The 18,455-nt window shown below is 43.6% G+C and overlaps 1 protein-coding gene across 2 annotated transcripts; it reads left to right on the forward strand.

Annotated features, from left to right (window-relative positions):
• The first annotated feature begins 5,225 nt into the window (after positions 1-5,225).
• LOC103631781 (E3 ubiquitin ligase BIG BROTHER-like) lies at positions 5,226-10,520 on the forward strand. 2 transcript variants are annotated; one of them, NM_001319723.1, is made up of 8 exons: positions 5,226-5,511; positions 6,222-6,383; positions 6,644-6,878; positions 7,749-7,786; positions 8,588-8,632; positions 9,596-9,723; positions 9,931-10,039; positions 10,125-10,462. In NM_001319723.1, the coding sequence occupies exons 2-8, from the start codon at positions 6,243-6,245 to the stop codon at positions 10,188-10,190; spliced, it is 762 nt and encodes a 253-aa protein (NP_001306652.1). In that variant the 5' UTR covers positions 5,226-5,511; positions 6,222-6,242; the 3' UTR covers positions 10,191-10,462. The 2 variants fall into 2 exon arrangements, with proteins under 2 accessions (NP_001306652.1, XP_020395301.1); XM_020539712.3 differs by lacking the exon at positions 5,226-5,511 and adding an exon at positions 5,568-5,883 and having other exon boundaries at positions 10,125-10,520.
• The last annotated feature ends 7,935 nt before the right edge of the window (positions 10,521-18,455 follow it).

Genomic DNA, 18,455 nt, shown 5'->3' on the forward strand with positions numbered 1-18,455 from the left:
ATCTTCATCATATTCGTAGCTCCCTTCATCAGAGCTCTCGTAGTCGCTGCCCTCGCCACCGCCCCCGTTCATCCGAAGCAACATGTACGCCCGCTCCTGCACCGATCTGCATCACGGATTAATCGCGGGAGCAAGGAACCCTAGGAGTGGCCCCGAGGCTGCGAGATCTCGTCGTCGCTTACCCGTTCCTGCAGGACGCGGGCGAGGGCGAGGTCAGCTTCTTCTTGGCTGAGGGCCGTGAAGGGCCGCCTCGGCCGCAGCTGCGGCCGCACCGTCATCTGTGGCTTCGACAGCCACCGCGGTAGGTTGGGGCGGGTAAGGCTAGGGTTCGAATCGAGGGCTCGGTTGGCAGCGAAGCACGCCGGATCGAGGGCTCGGCCACGGGAGATGCAGTCGCTAGCGCGCGGTAGGAGGAGGCGGAAGTTTCCTCGCGGCGGCTGGTGGATCCGTCGAGCGGATAGCGCACGCTGGAATGTCTCCACGTTTAGGGTCTCTGGCACATCCTCTATAATTTAGGGGACGCTTTAGAGGACCTTGTTGGAGGCGTAGAGGACCTGACCGTCCCCTATGTTTAGCGGACAGGAGCCTTTAGCGGCTCTTGTTGGAGAGAGCCTGAGCCTCCAGCAACGTCCTCTAAATTTCATCCTCTATATCACATCTTCTACATTTCCACGATTATATTAATATTAATATAAGTTATTACAACTATGATGTTTAACAAAATATTGTGTTGTTTACATATTGCAAATCGATTTTTAATTATACATTAATGAATATTTTTAATAACTATAAATACCAAACAAATTCATAAATCATTCTCTTCTCCATGCCATATAGAAGATCTCATTTTGTTTTTTTTCCTTTGTTTTGCTTTTTCAAGTACTGGTCAACGAGTGGTTTGCTCCTTTTCTAGTCGTACAACGGTAGTTTGCTGGTGGCTGTCTACTGCTGGCCGCCGACGCCATGCTGGTGGTCGTCTGCTGCTGTCCACTAGTGGCCGTCCGCTGCTAGTATTCGCGTCAACGATAGCGGACCAAAAAAGTTCGCTACACTTAGCGGGGGCTGAGAACCTCCGCTATTATAGAGAACCATATAGCGTTCGTTGTTGGAGCAATAAAGTTGGTGGAGAAATGCTAAATATAGAGTTCAGAACGCTTTAGCGTTCGTTGTTGGAGACAGTCTGACTCCTCTTGTCCAAATCGTCTCCAACTCTTCATCCAGAGCTGTTTTTCGGGCATTGTTTAGGAGGGCTCCGGTAAAGAGCGGGAACCGATCGGGATCTCTCTCAAACGGGCACGTAGTAGAGTAGTATCATGTTGCCAGTAACCCACTACATGCCACACTTGCTCACGTTCTCGCACGCCCGTCACTACTCCAATAGTTAGGCCCGCTTTCCCGGCCGCGTGACGACACGCGCCCAACGGAGAACGCATCACATTCACATGCGACGCGCGGCGCACGGGAGATGGCGTGATCCGGCCCGGCCAGTGGCCGCAACACGGCGCAGCATCGGCTAGTGACCAATGGGTTCTATGGAGTGTACTGTCTGGGAATGCAATGCAACCGAGTAGGAGTATATATTCCTTCCTGGCCTGCTACTCGATCACGTCGTAGCTCTCACGAGCCTACCTGCAGTCTCGCTTGAGGACAAAGCTACGGTACTCGATCACGAGTAGTCGGCCGCGCCCTTGCTTCGCCGATGGGAGAGGCTTTGATACGGCTCCCCTTTTGCCATGCACGCCCGAGTCGCCGACTGCCTTGCCACTTGCCAGTGTGCCAGGTTGCTATGCTAGCCCCGTCGTCGCGTCGCGTCCCTGATCGAGCGAGCGAGCGAGCGAGCGCGCCGCGCAAGTGGCCCACCTGGCAGAAGAAAGAAAGATTGATGCGTTGCATGCGCATTGGCGCCGGACGGGCAAGTACCTTCCAGAACCACAAGGCAGCAAGCAGCACTGCCGCTGCAGCAGGAACGCAGACAGAGACGGCACGGCCGGCCCTCGCCGTCTGATCAAATCCCTCCAACGCCGACGCCCTATCCCTGTCGGCTACTCGGCTCCCGCCCCGCTCCGAGGACCAGCTGGACCCGTTCCATAGGCCACCGTCACTCCATCGGCAAGCCGACACCCTTTGCATTATATGCTCCGTGGTCGAGGTCACGAGGACGGACGATGAGCTGCATGATCTGCATCTCGGAGATCTGATGCTTTTTTACGCGCCAGAAGAAATCTGTGGACAGTTTTGAGCCAACAAGTATGGCAGCAGCAGGATTCAAGAGTGATGAGGACATCTGCGGCGCCTATGGACCGGGTGCACGTGCCACGGGTCATTGCCTGCCTCGTCATCTTATCCCGACGGGCCCCATCCCGTGCCGCCCCCCGCCCCCCTCTTCTTTTCAGCGCGAAAGCGGGGAAAAAAAAGCAGCAGGGGCCAGGGGGGCGGAGCCGGAGTGAGGCAAAAGCGACGGAGAAACAGTGCTCGATCAGAAGGCCCGCCCGCCTCCGGCCTGGGGCTGGGTCCGCATGTCATGCTCCCCTCTACTCCACTCCGCGCCCGCGGGTCTCGTCCGTCCACGGCCCCGGCTGCCGGGTGGGACCAGGCCTTGCCGTGGGAAAAGGGGACCCCAAGCGTCACGCCTGCGAGGAGGGACCCATCGCTGGGGCCCGGGCCTCCTCCTTACCTTGCGTGCACCGCAAGCGTACTTCTCGCACCGTTGAGAGACCGGCACGCACTGCCTGGGGTTCCTTGGGACCCCACAGACAGAGGGACCGGGTCGGTTTTCCTTTGTGCAGGAAGAGAAACTCCTCGCTGTTGCTGCGGAATCAACCCCCTCCCCCTGTCGCTCGCTCTATCCGAATCTAACGCCTGTCAGTTAAACAAACGGATAAAAATAGCCGCGGCCAGGACAAGTCGGTTAATCCCGTTGCTTGCTTTTCAGACCGCGGAGAGATCCTCCAACGAGGGAGGGCCACGTGTAGGCACGCCCTGACATTGGACGTCACGGTCGATCCGGACCCGGATGAAGAGTGGTGCCGCGGGAACAGGAAAGGCCTTCCTCGGCTCGACGGAGAGCTCTGCCACGTCGGCAATCAGCTCACTACCCGCGTTCCAGTTCCAGCACTGTACCGGCAATGGGCATACCAATTGTAAACGCTGGATGAGACATATGAGAGAGAGAAGCTGGGCGCACTCCATTTGTAGTCTTGACTCTCGAGACGGGTTACGCTACGCTATGCGCCTCAAAGAAGAATCTACGCATGTTGTTGTTGTTTGCAAGCATGCAAGCTACATGATGAACAATGCCAAAAATGCAGCTGACATAACGAGTGCGATCCTCCCTTTACCCGTTCGCATGACCAAAACCGCTGTCAGCCTGTCATTCGTGGCTGAAACGCAGCACAGTGGAGGTGGTTCTCCACGCACTGCAGCTGCGACCTGCCAAAGCCAATCTGTCCCATCCCACACCCACGGGCGCACGCCATCGGGCGCTCCGCCTCCGCGCTTGCTCGCAAAATCTCCGTAGTACCCTCTGGCTTGCCTGGGAATCAGAATCACGGCCCAGTGTACTTGAGAAGCATATTAAAGTTTTTTTTGTACTGCGCCGGTGTTGCCGTATGACTGTCATGGTAAATAAGCCCATGATTTGGTTGGTTGCGATGAGCAGCGGCAATCACCATGCCCTTTTGGGTGCCCTCATGGTAAAAAGTGGTTTCCCTTGCATTCCTTACCTTCTACCTAATCGCCAGCAGGCGGCAGCGGTAGACTGTTGCGGGCGGTGTGTGGTTTTGCACTTACTCCTAATCAAGGTTGCTCCCGTAATTCAGTTCGTTTGATTGACTATTTGGGGCCATCGCACGTGGAGGAATACTTTTTTTTCGTTAAGTTTTGCACGGTCAATAGCCACGCTATGCAGCACAGGACCATTCGAAATTACACGCGGCTGACATCTTGCATCGGGCCTTTATTGGCAAACGAGAAATATTACAAAGGCACTCCTTGTCAAAAGAAAAACAAAGAAGCAATCGCCCTGAATGAATCAATTAGCTAATGTATTTGTACAATATATATAAAAACTTCGTAGTTATGCATCAGTTTTGCTTTGCTCAGTTATTACCCTTCCGCTGTTTCAATTTATTATCCGTTTTAGCATCTTATTTTTGTGTCAATATTCAAATTGATAACAATAAATATAGACACATATATAACACATGTACATCAAATATTGTATCAATCTATTAATATCCTAGAACGAATACTATTCTAGGAACAGAGAGATTCCAACGAAATGTTAGTGAGCCCTACATTTTGACATCTTCCAACAACCCAATATTTCTCGAACAGTCAGCGCTCACGACATGTAGATCACTCCATTTGTTCTAAACTATAAGACGTTATGTCTTTTAAATGTGCTTGTTTTACTATGTATCCAAACGATAGGTACATCACTCTATCGATTCTAAATTGTAAGACATAATGTATATCTAAATACATAATAAAACACTGTGTTTAAAAAATTAAAATGTCTTATAATTTGGAACAGTATAGACGAAGCAGTGTATGGAATTTATATTATTTTTACGTTTCCTCCTACTAGTGATATGTTTCAATGCCAGATGGAGTATTTTACTACTAACTACAAGTCGTAGGTTATTTTGGGTACCATACGGAAATCGCCTAGATTTATGTATATATATATATATATATATATATATATATATATATATATATATATATATATATATATATATATATATATATATATATATATTGCATATTTGATGTTGGAAAAGTATAGACGGATGAACCCGAAAACTTTTGATCAAACTGGTAAAGAAATGGCAAAAAAATTGTAGTATCTGGATCCTTTACATTTTGGTGATACTAGGGTGCCCTCAGTTTTGGTGGTGTGCTTACCTATACCCTTAGTTGTGTTTTTTTCTCAACTATGCCCTCCTGTTCTATAGCACTGAAAGGGCACAGCTGAGAAAAAAAATACTAAAGCTATAGGTGAGCGTACCACCAAAACTGAGGGCACCAATTTAAAATACCAAAAAATAAATTATGTAGAAAAAAAAACCACTTCTCATCTCTCTCAAACCTGTCCCCACCTATGGCACCATTTGCCTGCCATTGCACTCCTGGTATCCTATGATATCAGCCAAAGCTCCGAACTCCATCCCAGTTCTTCTCCACCTCGTCCTCCTCCTGCTCCTGCATTCTCGCCCGTCCCCCAAATTCACCTTGGCCACCCTCCACCACCTCGTCGACGCGGGAAGCAGTTCGCCTCATCGTCCTCCCACCTGACGACGTCGCGGTTCGCGCTTTCGCGGCGTGCCGCGCACCCACGTCTCCCGCGAGTTCCACGCCTTCTGTGCCACGCGCCACCTGGAGCCACTGTTCGCCGCGCCCTCCGCATCTCCGACCTCTACATCTCCATCCGCGGAAGCAGACCACCTCCAATCCTTCTCTTTCACGCAGTCATTGCTTGCCTCCTTAGCCCAACTGTTGGTACCAGAGGTGGAGATCTGCCCCGACTTGCATATTTTTTAGTATTTTAGCTCCAGCTTTGCTTCGTTCTTTTGTTCTTGTTTGAGTCTCCTATTTGTCACTTTGCCTGATGTGAGCAACCGAAATGTTCGGGGATGCAAACTCCGACCTTTTCCATTTTTCCTGTGATTTGGTTGCTGTTACATGTTATGTTAATGGAGTGCCAACGCCAGTCTTTTCCATTTTTTCAGGCGGTTCACCTTAACCGTTATGTTCTCTTCTTTTGTGGGTTACCCATTCATTCGTGCAGTACTGCAGTGTGTTCCTAGTCCTCCGCTTTGATGAGAATGCGCATTGTATCAGTGGCGCCAAAATGGGCCACCTCTATTAGATCATTTTGCGGTACGATGGTAATTTGGCTGCTGTCTTATTCATCAATGCTAATGTCAGGTTGCAAAATAACACATCTGTGATGTATCTTTTATTAAGGTTCAGTAAGCAAGATCTGTAGTATTGCTTAACATCTTTGTTGCACATCCGGTTCAGTTTAGAGGTTAGCGCGCAAATTTCGCAGTCCGTACAATCACTATACTGTTTTGTGCTGCAGCTATGCTTTGATTGCATCATAATGAAATGTTATAGAGCAATGCCAGCACTTGATACACATCGGATTTTTTCTTCTGATTTCTACTTTCATGGGACGAAGTTTAACACAGCTTTGATTGGTTGATTTCTGTTAGGTTCATGTTTCATCATAAGGAATGAACAGTAGTCGACAAATGGAACTCCACTACATAAACACTGGATTTCCATACACAATCACCGAGAGCTTCATGGATTTCTTTGAGGGTCTCACTTATGCTCATGCTGACTTTGCTCTCACGGATGGCTTTCAAGATCAGGTATGCAAAACATAACTGCCATGTTCTCAAATAATCTTATACAGCAGCCGTCAATCCCAACTCATTATGACCTTACCTGTAAACTTTTATTTTGTCACCTGTGTTTTGCTACATCTCTGAAATTACTTTTGGCATAGCACTGAACTCTCAGGAAGAAAAAGGCAAAATCCAGATGGCTGGAATTGACTGCCTCAGCTTTCAATTCTTTATTTCCTTATCATTGTCTGCTTTGATTCACAAAGTTTGCTACTACTGTGCAGGGTAATCCATACTGGGCAATGATGCATACAAACTCGTACAAGTATGGATACTCTGGTCCTGGGAACTATTACAGTTATGCTCATGTCTATGACATAGACGATTACATGCGTAGAGCGGATGGTGGGCGCAGAATATGGGATAACACTACACCTGTAAACAATGTTGATTCTGCCAATGTTGTCCTGCAGGGTGGTGAAGCTCCCCACACAACGACAAATACTATTAACAAGGAATGTAAGTTCGAAAACACAGGTCCTGAAAATTATATCGCTTGGGAACTATCACTAAACTCTGGTTAAGTTGCTAAGAATGTAAGGTGATCCACTCAATTTATCACTATCACTTCCTTCGCTACCAATGTACAATGGTCTTAAATAGTGCAAAGGTTATTTTGGGGATCTCATATTAGATGGTGGGGGCACAGAATATGGGATAATGCTACACATTCTCACTTGGGAATTAAACCTTACTCTCGTTAATCTGCTTTTGCTATCCTTATATCAGTGGCCCTGTACTGTTGGGCTGAACATATTGCAGTCATCATATTGCAGACACATGTGATGCCAGAGTTTTCATGAGTAATGTTTGCGATCAAGGTAGTTAACAAATATGCATAGTTGTATAATCATGCAACTCTAATGTCTCTGCCAATATGACGACATTTTTCATTCGCCCCCCAGTGTCTTATGACACAAAAAGTTTTGTAGTGTTGGCCATCAATTTTGTCTGATTAGGACCCATTTGTTCTCTATAGATTTTTGGCTGTAAAATAGACATCCTTGGCCATTATACTGATAAGAGTGTAGAGATTACAATTGTTTCAAGTTTCAACCATACTTATACATGTCGGAATCATCTGATAAATTTTTTATGACAAGCTTAGAAAAATTCTAGGCGTAGGCATGCATAAAGTGAGACCTCTTTGTGAATTTGATTGTTGCATTAACATTCACTAACAAGTCATAAGAGTTAAATATATTTTTTCCTTGAAGTCAGGCAGTCCAACTTTCAGTTTCTTAGAATTATTTTTCGTTTTGCACATACTGCTTAACAATAACTTACTAATCCATCTTTACCTTGTATTCTTATGCTGTCCTTTTACAGGCATCCAACAGGTACACCAAAGTCCAGGTAGTCCTCAGGTAAATGTATATTTTGAGCATGGTTACCTTTGACCTGATAAGCACTTTTCCTGCAAGGAATGGGATATTTTCCCCTTACAGTACAGATTCTTCTTCTCTTTTGTTGTTATGTCGCTTCATTTCATATGTGTCTGATTCAAAGTCGACCTGTATGTCCACTAAGGCTATCTCTAGCAGCTTACCCATCCACATACCCATATTCAAACTCTATTTTACAAACAGTGCAGTCTACAGTGCAAAACAGTGTTTTGAGTGACTATTTAGGTGAACTGTTGGACATGGTCTAAGAAAAAAGGCTTTTGTATTTTTTGGGTATAGATGTCGTGCAATTATGCTTTCAACTCAATGTCCAGTTATTGTTCATTAAAAAAAACCTCGAACTGTAGGGGGTAAGATAGCCCCTTCTTATTGTATTAAGAAGAAGACCTTGTCACATAGGTCAAGAAAACCCTCGAACCCCTACGCTCCACCCATACACAACGGCACCGTAGCCCACGTGAGAACGACCACGACCGAGACGGGCCTTAGACCTCTGCTTTGAAGTGGGACAAACGAGGTGATTTTTTAACTACGACCTGAAATTCGCTCCCATGAGTCGAATTCAGGACCTAAGGAGGGCTACTCAGACCACCTAACCAACTCAGCTAGAGGTTCTTTCGCAGCTACTGATCATTGATAAGCACTGAAACATGTTTGCTGCAGTTTATTGCACATATGTTACGTAAGATCACATTTGTGCTGTCTGCTGCAGATGTCTGTTATTTCCAGTTGCTTCACTGAAAATTGTTATTATGTTTGTAGGTTGTTTGGCAAGATAACATTGAGCCTGATAATATGACATATGAGGTTAGTGACACCCTTGCATCAGTCTTTTTTTCCATGGTCTTGTCATGGTTATCTAAGGTACACCAGACACTTTTATTATGTACTGTTGTATTTATTGCTTGTGCTTTAGACCTGTACTCTTAGCTGCATAGGCAAGACACTATAGGTTATACCATGCATTATTGTGTTGGTCAAGGAGTGTAGTTTCATTTGGGCGCTTCCATGAGCAATTTATAATCAAATGCTCCATGAAATGGAGACTATGGCTCCACACTACACTTCCAACTACTTTGTTTTCTTAATTGCTTACTATGGTTGCCTTTTGACAATGTTACTTTAACAATTTCAAATGACATCGTATATATCCCTTATTAGTTAGTATCACTGTCAGCTATTTTCAGGTTCAGTGGGATCACCAGTTTATGCACTTTTTTAATTTCCTATGAAATTTTTGCTTGACCCAGATAATTTTCTTTGTGTGTGCATTGTATGGGGCTTTATCCTTTATAACTCAAGTAAGAATTGAGGGGAGTTATATGGATGGATGTGAACCAGTAGTTGCCAAATCTGTTTATTTGTATGTGGAAATATGAAACAAAGCAGTGTCTAGTAGCCAGTATGGTTGTATGGGACATGATCCCTGGCTGGTCTTTATTGATAAACTTTCCCAAACCCTCTTTATTGCTTAATGTTTAAGGTGAAAAGGCATTTGAAGTTCTTAATTGAACAGTTATATATGAATTTTTTGGTTTGTTTATCTGAAAAACTCCTCGTCAGAATTGCCTAAATGGGTGGTTTCTCTTAGTTCATGCAATGGAACCGTTGATATAACAGCATGGTGTCAATGGTTGAGCTATATTTCTGATAACGTTCTCTGCCTAAGTTCTTCAACTCTTTCATTTCTTTTGTGCAGAATCAATTTTGTTCTCTTGTTTTATTTTATTACTTTGAAAACTCTGTTACTAATAAGGTTTTGTTGACTAGGAACTGTTGGATTTGGGTGAGGCAGTTGGAACCCAGAGCCGTGGTCTCTCCCAAGAACGCATTTCATCGCTTCCTGTCACGAAGTATAAGTGTGGGTTTTTTTCAAGGAAGAAAACACGCCGTGAGAGGTCAGATTATAATCTTTTTTTATGGATGTCTACACAAGAGAATGCAATGAAAACATGCTGCTTCCAGTTAATCATGCCGCATCAACATATGTTGATTTGACACTATGATCTTTGCTTACCATAGTGTATCAGGCTATCAGCTTATGCAATTGTATGGCTTCTTGAATGGACATGAAGTTAACCGCAGGACTTGCCTTCTGGTGACAGGTGTGTGATTTGCCAAATGGAGTACAGGAGAGGAAATTTGCAGATGACACTTCCATGCAAGCATGTATACCATGCCAGCTGCGTGACAAGATGGCTTGGCATAAACAAGGTCAGCAACCAAATATTGGCGTTACCCTGGTTTTAATTTCTTTCGTGTGCTTCTTTCGCTTAAGAAAACTACATTCCTTTCGCAGGTATGCCCTGTTTGCTTTGCTGAAGTTCCTGGCGAGGATCCTGAGGCAATGAGTCAACAGTTATGAGGCCACTGGGAAGTTGTTGCACTTTGAAGCTGAGTACTGCCCCCAATGAATGCATGATGTTTGCTTGAAGGCAGCTTATTGTCCCCACTTTATAATTGTGTATTAGCACCGTATTACCAAATATAGGTTATTGTTAGATCAGATGTATTTAGTGTTTGGTTCAGCGTTTTGTAACGTAATCAAATCAGGAACAGAGAGAACCGTTACTTGCGTTTGGTTGGACGAGGCCCATAATGCAAATCTATAACTAATCAGAGGCTCCACCTAGGGGTAATGGGCTTTAGATTTTACAAGGGTCATTGGATTAGGGTCGAACCCTATTCTTATTCATTTTTGAACTAACATTTTTTTAGATAATGGAAACCAGGTCCCGGCTTTGTCCTCTATGAAAGGAGGGTACAACCTTACAAACAAAGTAGCATTAAAAGATCAACACTCCCAACATAGAGTGCAATCTTACACCATAAACATTAAAATAAACACGACACTCAACAGACATACTATAACCTCAATATATAATCCTGTTCGTAAAACTCCAACCAAAATAAGAAAAAATTGCATAGATGCGACTTCGATCCGTCGACACGTCTTCTTGATTATCTCCTGGTCTTCAACCCTCTGCAAATATCCCCAAAACCTAAGCCAATGGGTCGCCCGAAACAGAACCTGCAAATAAGTAACCATCGGGGTTTTGTTAAACACTAAGTCATTCCGACTTATCCAGATAGCCCAACATAAAGCTGCAACACCTGTAATAATCAAATTTTTAACTTTGAGGTGCACCCCATGCAACCAAGATCCAAAAATATGTTTAAATGATCTCGGGGTACTTAGACCAAAACACCAATATAAAAGCCTCCAAAAGAATCTAGCGTAATGACATTTAAAAAACAAGTGTTGTATAGATTCATTCGAATCACAGAACACACATTTTTTACTTCCCTGCCATCTACGCTTAGCTAGATTGTCTTTCGTGAGAGCTACACCTCTAATAAGATACCACATAAAGATCTTAATTTTCAGAGGTATTTTCATTTTCCAGAGCGGTTTGAAATAGAAAATCTTGGGATTATTAATAAGAGTATTGTACATCGAACGGACCGTAAAAAGCCCCGAGGTTGACAAATTCCATTTGAACGCATCTCTCCCAGTGGATAGATGAGTATGAGCAATACTCAAGACCAATCTATTCCAACATAAAAGATTACCACCCACCAGCGCTCTGCGGAAAGAGATGTTTAGAGGAATCCTATTAAAAACATTTGCCACCGTATCACTTTTTTTTACGAGCTATATTATATAAGGACGGAAATTTCATCATTAGAGGCTGTTTACCCGTCCACGTGTCCTCCCAAAATCTAATCTGCTTCCCATCTTTAAGAATAAAGGAACCAAGACCAAAGAATTGGTCTTTAACTTTCAGTAGCCCAGACCAAAAATGAGAGTCACCAGGTTTTCTACCTACCTTTGACAAGGTACAAGATTTGAGGTATTTGTTCCTAAGTAAATTCTACCATAGACCGTCCTCATTAATCAATTTAAATAACCATTTACCAAGCAAACACTTATTTTGAACCTCTATGTTCTGAATACCTAGACCTCCTTGGTCTTTAGGTTGACAAAGAATATCCCAACGTGCAAGTCTATACTTTTTTTATGATGATCTCCTTGCCAGAAGAACCTAGAGCGATAGTAGTCTATTTTTTCCAGTACACCCTTAGGCACTTCAAAAAAAAGACAACATAAACATAACTAAGTTTGTGAGAACAGAATTAATCAAGACTAACCGACCACCTACCGACATAAGTTTTCCCTTCCAGCTGCTCAATTTCTTTTCAAACTTTATCTCTATGGTTTTCCAATCACTATTACTTAACTTTCTATAATGCATTGGGATCCCCAAGTATCTGAAAGGAAAGCCGCCTTTTTGGCATCTAAATAGAGAGAGATAGAGTGTTTCTTCCTCCTTAGTCAGACCAAAACCAAAAAGCTCACTTTTATGATAATTTATCTTTAACCCTGAAACTTGTTCGAAAGTTATCAATAAGAGCTTTAAATTTGCCACTTTTGCTAAGTCATGTTGCAAAAAAGGACGGTGTCATCCGCATATTGCAGAATGGATAAACCCCCATCCACTAAATGCGGGATGAGTCCTTCGAATTGACCCTCCTCTTTTGCTCTATTTACCAAAATAGCAAGCATGTCTACAACTATATTGAATAAAATAGGAGAAAGAGGGCCCCCCTGGCGTAAACCTTTATAAGTATGGAAATTTGCACCAATATGGTCATTCACTTTAATGCCAACATGACCACCTGTTGTGACTGAATTAATCCAGGCACACCACTTTTCGGAAAAACCTTTCATACGTAATGTTTGTTGTACAAAAGGCCATTTGATCTTATCATAAGCTTTCTCAAAGTCAAGCTTCAAAATCACCCCACAATCCTTTTTTCTACGCAGCTCGTGAATAGTCTCATGTAGAACCACTACCCCTTCCATGATATTCCTGCCTGGTATAAAAGCTGTCTGGGAAGGGCCTATTACCTTACTTGCTACCCCCGATACTCGATTTGTAAGTACTTTGGTAAAGATCTTAAAACTAACATTTAGTAAACAAATAGGTCTATAATGTTGAATAGACATATCATCTTTACTTTTCGGCACGAGAATAATGTGGCCAAAATTAAGTCTAAAAAGAGGTAACTCCCCCTTATGGAAGGCATCAAACAAAGCCAACAAATCATTTTTTATAACATTCCAGAACACCTGATAAAATTCCGCCGGAAAGCCATCTGGCCCCGGGGCCTTATTGTGTTCCATCTGGAAAATTGCTTCTCTAATGTCGTTTTCAGTAAACACTGTCGTTAGAAATGAATTCTCATCCGGAGAAACTTGCAGGATATCATCCATTACAGACGAGTCAAAAGACGCCCCAGATGCTTCAGGTGGACCAAAAAGACCTTTATAGTAGGAAGTGATATGCTCTTTCAAAAGTGCATCACCTTCTATAACCTGGTCCCCATTTTTAAGATGATAAATTCTCGACTTTCTATGTTTACCACTTGCCACTAAGTGAAAATATTTTGTATTAGCATCACCTTGTAACAAACCCTTAGTTTTGGCTCTTTGATACCATTTTACCTCCTCTTCTCTTAGTAATTCTGCAAGTCTACTTTGCAAGTATTGTTTTAAGTCAAGCTCTTGTGCTGACAAAACAGATACTTTTGCTTTTTTATCCAACACATCCAAACTGTTCAAAATTCCTTTCTTTTCTTTTTTGTACGCCCCACTTACATTTTTTGCCCACCCTCTTAAGTGCTGCCTAAGCTTCCTAATTTTAGCTTGCCAATTCTCCATAGGTGACTGACCCCTAGACTCGTATGACCAAACTTCTCTAACCATATCATAGAACCCGTCCCTCAGAAGCCAACCAAGCTCGAACTTAAAAGAATGTTGGGAGGAACTAGAGTTTTGTTCCCCAGAATTCAGTAATAGAGGAGTATGGTCGGAAATGTCACGGCTTAGGGCCCTCACAGAAGACAAAGGATATTTTAGGGAGGGCCCTAATTTTTTTGAAGTGGCATTTAGATCGTGATTCATTACCACTCCTAGCTGCTCCACCTCTACGTTATAAAATCCTAAATTCTCATGAGATGCTTTAGGAAAAACAATAAAATTCACTGTTATGATTAGGAACATCTGACCTTTAATTTTGTAAACCTTAATCATCGTTGCTGACAATTATCACGATATCTATTCTATTTTATAAAAATTATCCATGTTTGTCATTGTCGTCCTGTTGAGACATTAAAGTACCAAAACTAACTAGGAGATGGGGGAAGAGAGGGGTTGTAACCACTAGATCAGAGTGTTGATATGGTTGTATGTATATGCAGGATCTGAGTGTAATACTCTGCATAATTTGTATGGTTGATATTTAAGTGGCGTTTGATTCAGAAAACACAGTGGTAATGGTAACGTAAAGAAAACACAACGCTATTTGTTACAATGTAACGATTAACTAATTTTGTTTGGATGAGTCAGGTAACGCATTGTTGTCCCTTCACACTGTTTGCTTTCCTCAGGTAACACATTGTTGTCCAACCAAACGGGCAGCAGCGACCGCCGACCGTTTCATGCATATCAGATGAAATAGCCACTGTTTTGCCTCTGAGCAGTTCCACTCCTATTTTAGGCTTGTAGCTAAGCCAAGTGTTGATCAAAGACAGATATTGTAGCATCACACATACATAAATATTGCAGCACACAATCTGTGGATCAAAGACAAATAACGCCTCCAGAAATTGCACGTCATCTTTATAAGCATCCATTGATCAAAGTATTTAAAACATGCATACATAAATAAGAACTTCTAGAAATTCGATGCATATTGGACATCCACAAAATCAGAAGAACAAACACTCCACCAAATTTGGAGAACACTCTTCACCAAATCATGAGAACCTCCTCTTCACCAAATGCTCTTGAGATTCTTGAGTGATAATTTTAAGTCACTTCCTTTGAGCTTCATCTGAAAAGGAGAACAAATATAACACATGAGTATAAGAAAGATTTGTAATATGCACAATGAAGATTTGTAATATAACACATGAGTACAAATATATCTTTCTATTATTATATTCACAGTGAAGAGAAAGATTTGTTCTCCACCGAATTTGGAGAACACAATTTGTAATATTATCACAGTGTAGAGAACAAATATCATGGAGCCAAGGGGGAAGAAATGATTTGGGTAGGAATATGAAGCTAATAGAAGCATCGTTGTAAACTGCGATGACAATCTTTCCCCTTTTGCTAGCCCCACATCTAAGTTTGTGTCTGAGAAAAAAGCAGTATGATTGAGCAAGCATGAAACAACTCTCTCTCTCTCTTCACTGGGTGACAAGGAGTATTATTTACATAAAAGCAGTATGTTTGAGCAAGCATAAAAGCAGAGGTGACAAGGAGGAACCTCAGATAACTGGATGCACAGGTAAAAACAGCTGCAAAAGAACAGATAATCTATGGGAACATATATTTTGCTTCTGTCAATCCTTCTACTATTTGCAACTGCTAGTGATAATTATTTAGAAAATACCATTTTTACTATATTCAGTAAGTCACATCAACACTGCTTGTATAGTTGAGAAAAATGAAAACATCAGTTTCAAACTTACCCGCAATCATGTTCACGATAGTGCTATTCAAGGATAATATAGAAAATCAGATTAGAAAAATCAGACTAGTGACAGAGTTTACACGAAAATCTCAGAGGGAAAGAAATAAATATTATTCTCAATAACTGAAAGGGAAATGTGCCCTTGGTCCATTTCTAAGTATTTTGGTGATTTAGTGTCCAACACAAGTGCTTAAGTGATAAACTATGTCAAATGATGGAGAAGGTGCAAATCAATACAAAGGTATGATTCTAGACTTAGTACTTTGGTTTTTGTGTACTAACATGTTTGTCTAAGTGTTAGAATCAGAGAAAATGCAATTGAAAAAGAGTGGCTCGAAGCAGCCAAGAGTCTGCTCAGTCTGGGTGCACCGGACAGTGTTCGGTGCGCCAGGCTGACTCAGGCGAACTTGTTGCTCTCGGGAAGTGATTAACGGCGTACGGCTAAAAATCACCGGACTGACCGGTGTGCACCGAACTGTCCGGTGAGCCAACGGTCGACCGGGCCAACGGTCGGCCGCACGATCCGCGCGAGACACGTGGCCGAGCCAACAGTCGGGAGGGGGCACCGGACTGTCCGGTGCGCCAACGGCTCCCAAGTGCCAACGGTCGGCTTCGCCAAATAAGGAAGGAGATCCACACCGGACAGTGTCCGGTGGTGCACCGGACTGTCCGGTGCGCCAGGCGACAGAAGGCAAGAATTGCCTTCCTGGAATGCTCTCAACGGCTCCTAGCTGCCTTGGGGCTATAAAAGGGACCCCTATGCGCATGGAGGAGTACATCAAGCATTCTCCAAGCATTCCTAAGCACCAAGACCTCGATTCCGCGCATTTGATTCTTTGTGATAGCAATTAGAGCTCTATTTGAGTTGTGAACTCGTCGAGTTGTGTTGTGAGCTCTTGTTGCGATTTGTGTGCGTGTTGTCAATCTGATTTCGTGTCTTGTGTGTGTTGCTCATCCCTTCCTTACTCCGTGCTTCTTTGTGAACATCAAAGTGTAAGGGCGAGAGGCTCCAAGTTGTGGAGATTCCTCGCAAACGGGATATAGTAAAGCAAAGCAAAACACCGTGGTATTCAAGTAGGTCTTTGGACCGCTTGAGAGGGGTTGATTGCAACCCTCGTCCGTTGGGACGCCACAACGTGGAGTAGGCAAGTGTTGAACTTGGCCGAACCACGGGATAAACCACTGTGTCTATCTGTGATTGATCTTCTTGTGGTTATCGTGTCTTGCAAAGACTCCTATCTAGCCACTTGGCTTTATTGTGCTAACTCCTAACCAAGTTTTTGTGGCATTAAAGTTTAAATTTTACAGGATCACCTATTCACCCCCCTCTAGGTGCTCTCAATTGGTATCGGAGCCATTCTCTTCAAGAAAGGGACTAACCGCCCGAAGAGATGGATCCTAGGGGCAAGGGGATGGTGGTCAATGATAAGGAGGAGTCCTTCGTCAACGAGCCTAAAGATGACAAGCCTACTGACTCGGGCTCAGGCCACAAACGAAGAGATGGGAAGAAGAAGAAGACGAGGCGCATCAAGGAGATCGTCTACTACGACGACAGCGACGAGTCCTCTGCTTCCCAAAAGGACGATGACAACGTCTACGAGAATAAGAAGACAGTTAATTCAAACTTCTCTTTTGATTATTCTCGTATTCCTCAAAGTACCAATGCTCATTTACTCTCCATTCCACTTGGTAAACCTCCTCATTTTGATGGAGAGGACTACAGATTTTGGAGTCACAAAATGTGTAGTCACTTGTTCTCTCTCCATCCTAGTATATGGGAGATAGTAGAGAGTGGAATGAAATTTGATAGCTCGGATAGTCCTTTGTTTATCAATGAACATATTCATAAAAATGCACAAGCTACTACTGTGTTGTTAGCCTCATTGTGCAGGGACGAGTACCATAAGGTGAGCGGCTTGGACAATGCCAAGCAGATCTGGGACACCCTCAAGATCTCACATGAGGGGAACGACGTCACCATGCTCACCAAGATGGAGTTGGTGGAAGGCGAACTCGGGAGATTTGCGATGATAAGAGGGGAGGAGCCAACCCAAACGTACAACAGGCTCAAGACCCTCGTCAACAAGATAAGGAGCTATGGAAGCACGCGATGGACGGACCACGACGTTGTCCGCCTAATGCTAAGGTCCTTTACCGTCCTTGATCCACATCTTGTGAACAATATTCGTGAGAATCCTAGGTACACGAAGATGACGCCCGAGGAGATTCTTGGGAAGTTCGTAAGCGGGCGGATGATGATCAAGGAGGCTAGATACGTCGACGATGCATTAAATGGTCCAATCCAAGAGCCTCAAACTATTGCTCTCAAGGCAACAAGGAGCAAGGAGGCACTACCTAGCAAGGTGGCGCAAGTTGAGGCGGTCGGGCTTAATGATGAAGAGATGACCCTCATCATCAAGCGGTTCAATACGGCGCTAAAGGGTCGCAAGGAGCACCCCAACAAGAACAAGACAAAGGGGAAGCACTCCTGCTTCAAATGTGGTAAGATTGGTCATTTTATCGCTAATTGTCCCGATAATGATAGTGACCAGGAAAAGAAGGGTAGAAAGTGGGAAAAGAAGAAGAACTACAAGAAGGCAAAGGGCGAGGCACATCTTGGAAAGGAGTGGGATTCGGATTGCTCCTCGTCCGACTCCGACAACGAAGGACTCGCCGCCACCGCCTTCAACAAGTCATCCCTCTTCCCCAATGAGCATCACACTTGCCTCATGGCAAGGGAAAAGAAGGTAAACACTCGTAATACTAGCACTTATGCTTCTTCAAGTGAGGATGAGTCTAGTGATGATGATGAAATAGACTATTCATGCTTATTCAAGGGCTTAGATAGAACTAAGATTGATAAGATTAATGAATTGATTGATGCCTTGAATGATAAGAATAGATTACTAGAAAAACAAGAGGACCTTTTATATGAAGAGCATGATAAATTTGTTGGTGCACAAAATTCTCTTGCTCTAGAAGTTAAAAGGAATGAAATGCTTTCTTGTGAACTATCTACTTGTCATGAAACCATTTCTACTTTAAAAGGTGTTAATGATGATTTAAATGCTAAACTAGAAGTA

The sequence above is a fragment of the Zea mays genome, chromosome 1 (genome assembly GCF_902167145.1).
Source record: "Zea mays cultivar B73 chromosome 1, Zm-B73-REFERENCE-NAM-5.0, whole genome shotgun sequence".
Taxonomy (NCBI): domain Eukaryota; kingdom Viridiplantae; phylum Streptophyta; class Magnoliopsida; order Poales; family Poaceae; genus Zea; species Zea mays.

Bases quoted from the DNA above. Each gene is read 5' to 3' on its own strand.
- LOC103631781 (NM_001319723.1), top strand. From the start codon at position 6,243: ATGAACAGTAGTCGACAAATGGAACTCCACTACATAAACACTGGATTT. The intron at 9,724-9,930 runs GTCAGATTATAA...TTCTGGTGACAG, and splicing joins AAGAAAACACGCCGTGAGAG to GTGTGTGATTTGCCAAATGG. The intron at 10,040-10,124 runs GTCAGCAACCAA...TTCCTTTCGCAG, and splicing joins GATGGCTTGGCATAAACAAG to GTATGCCCTGTTTGCTTTGC.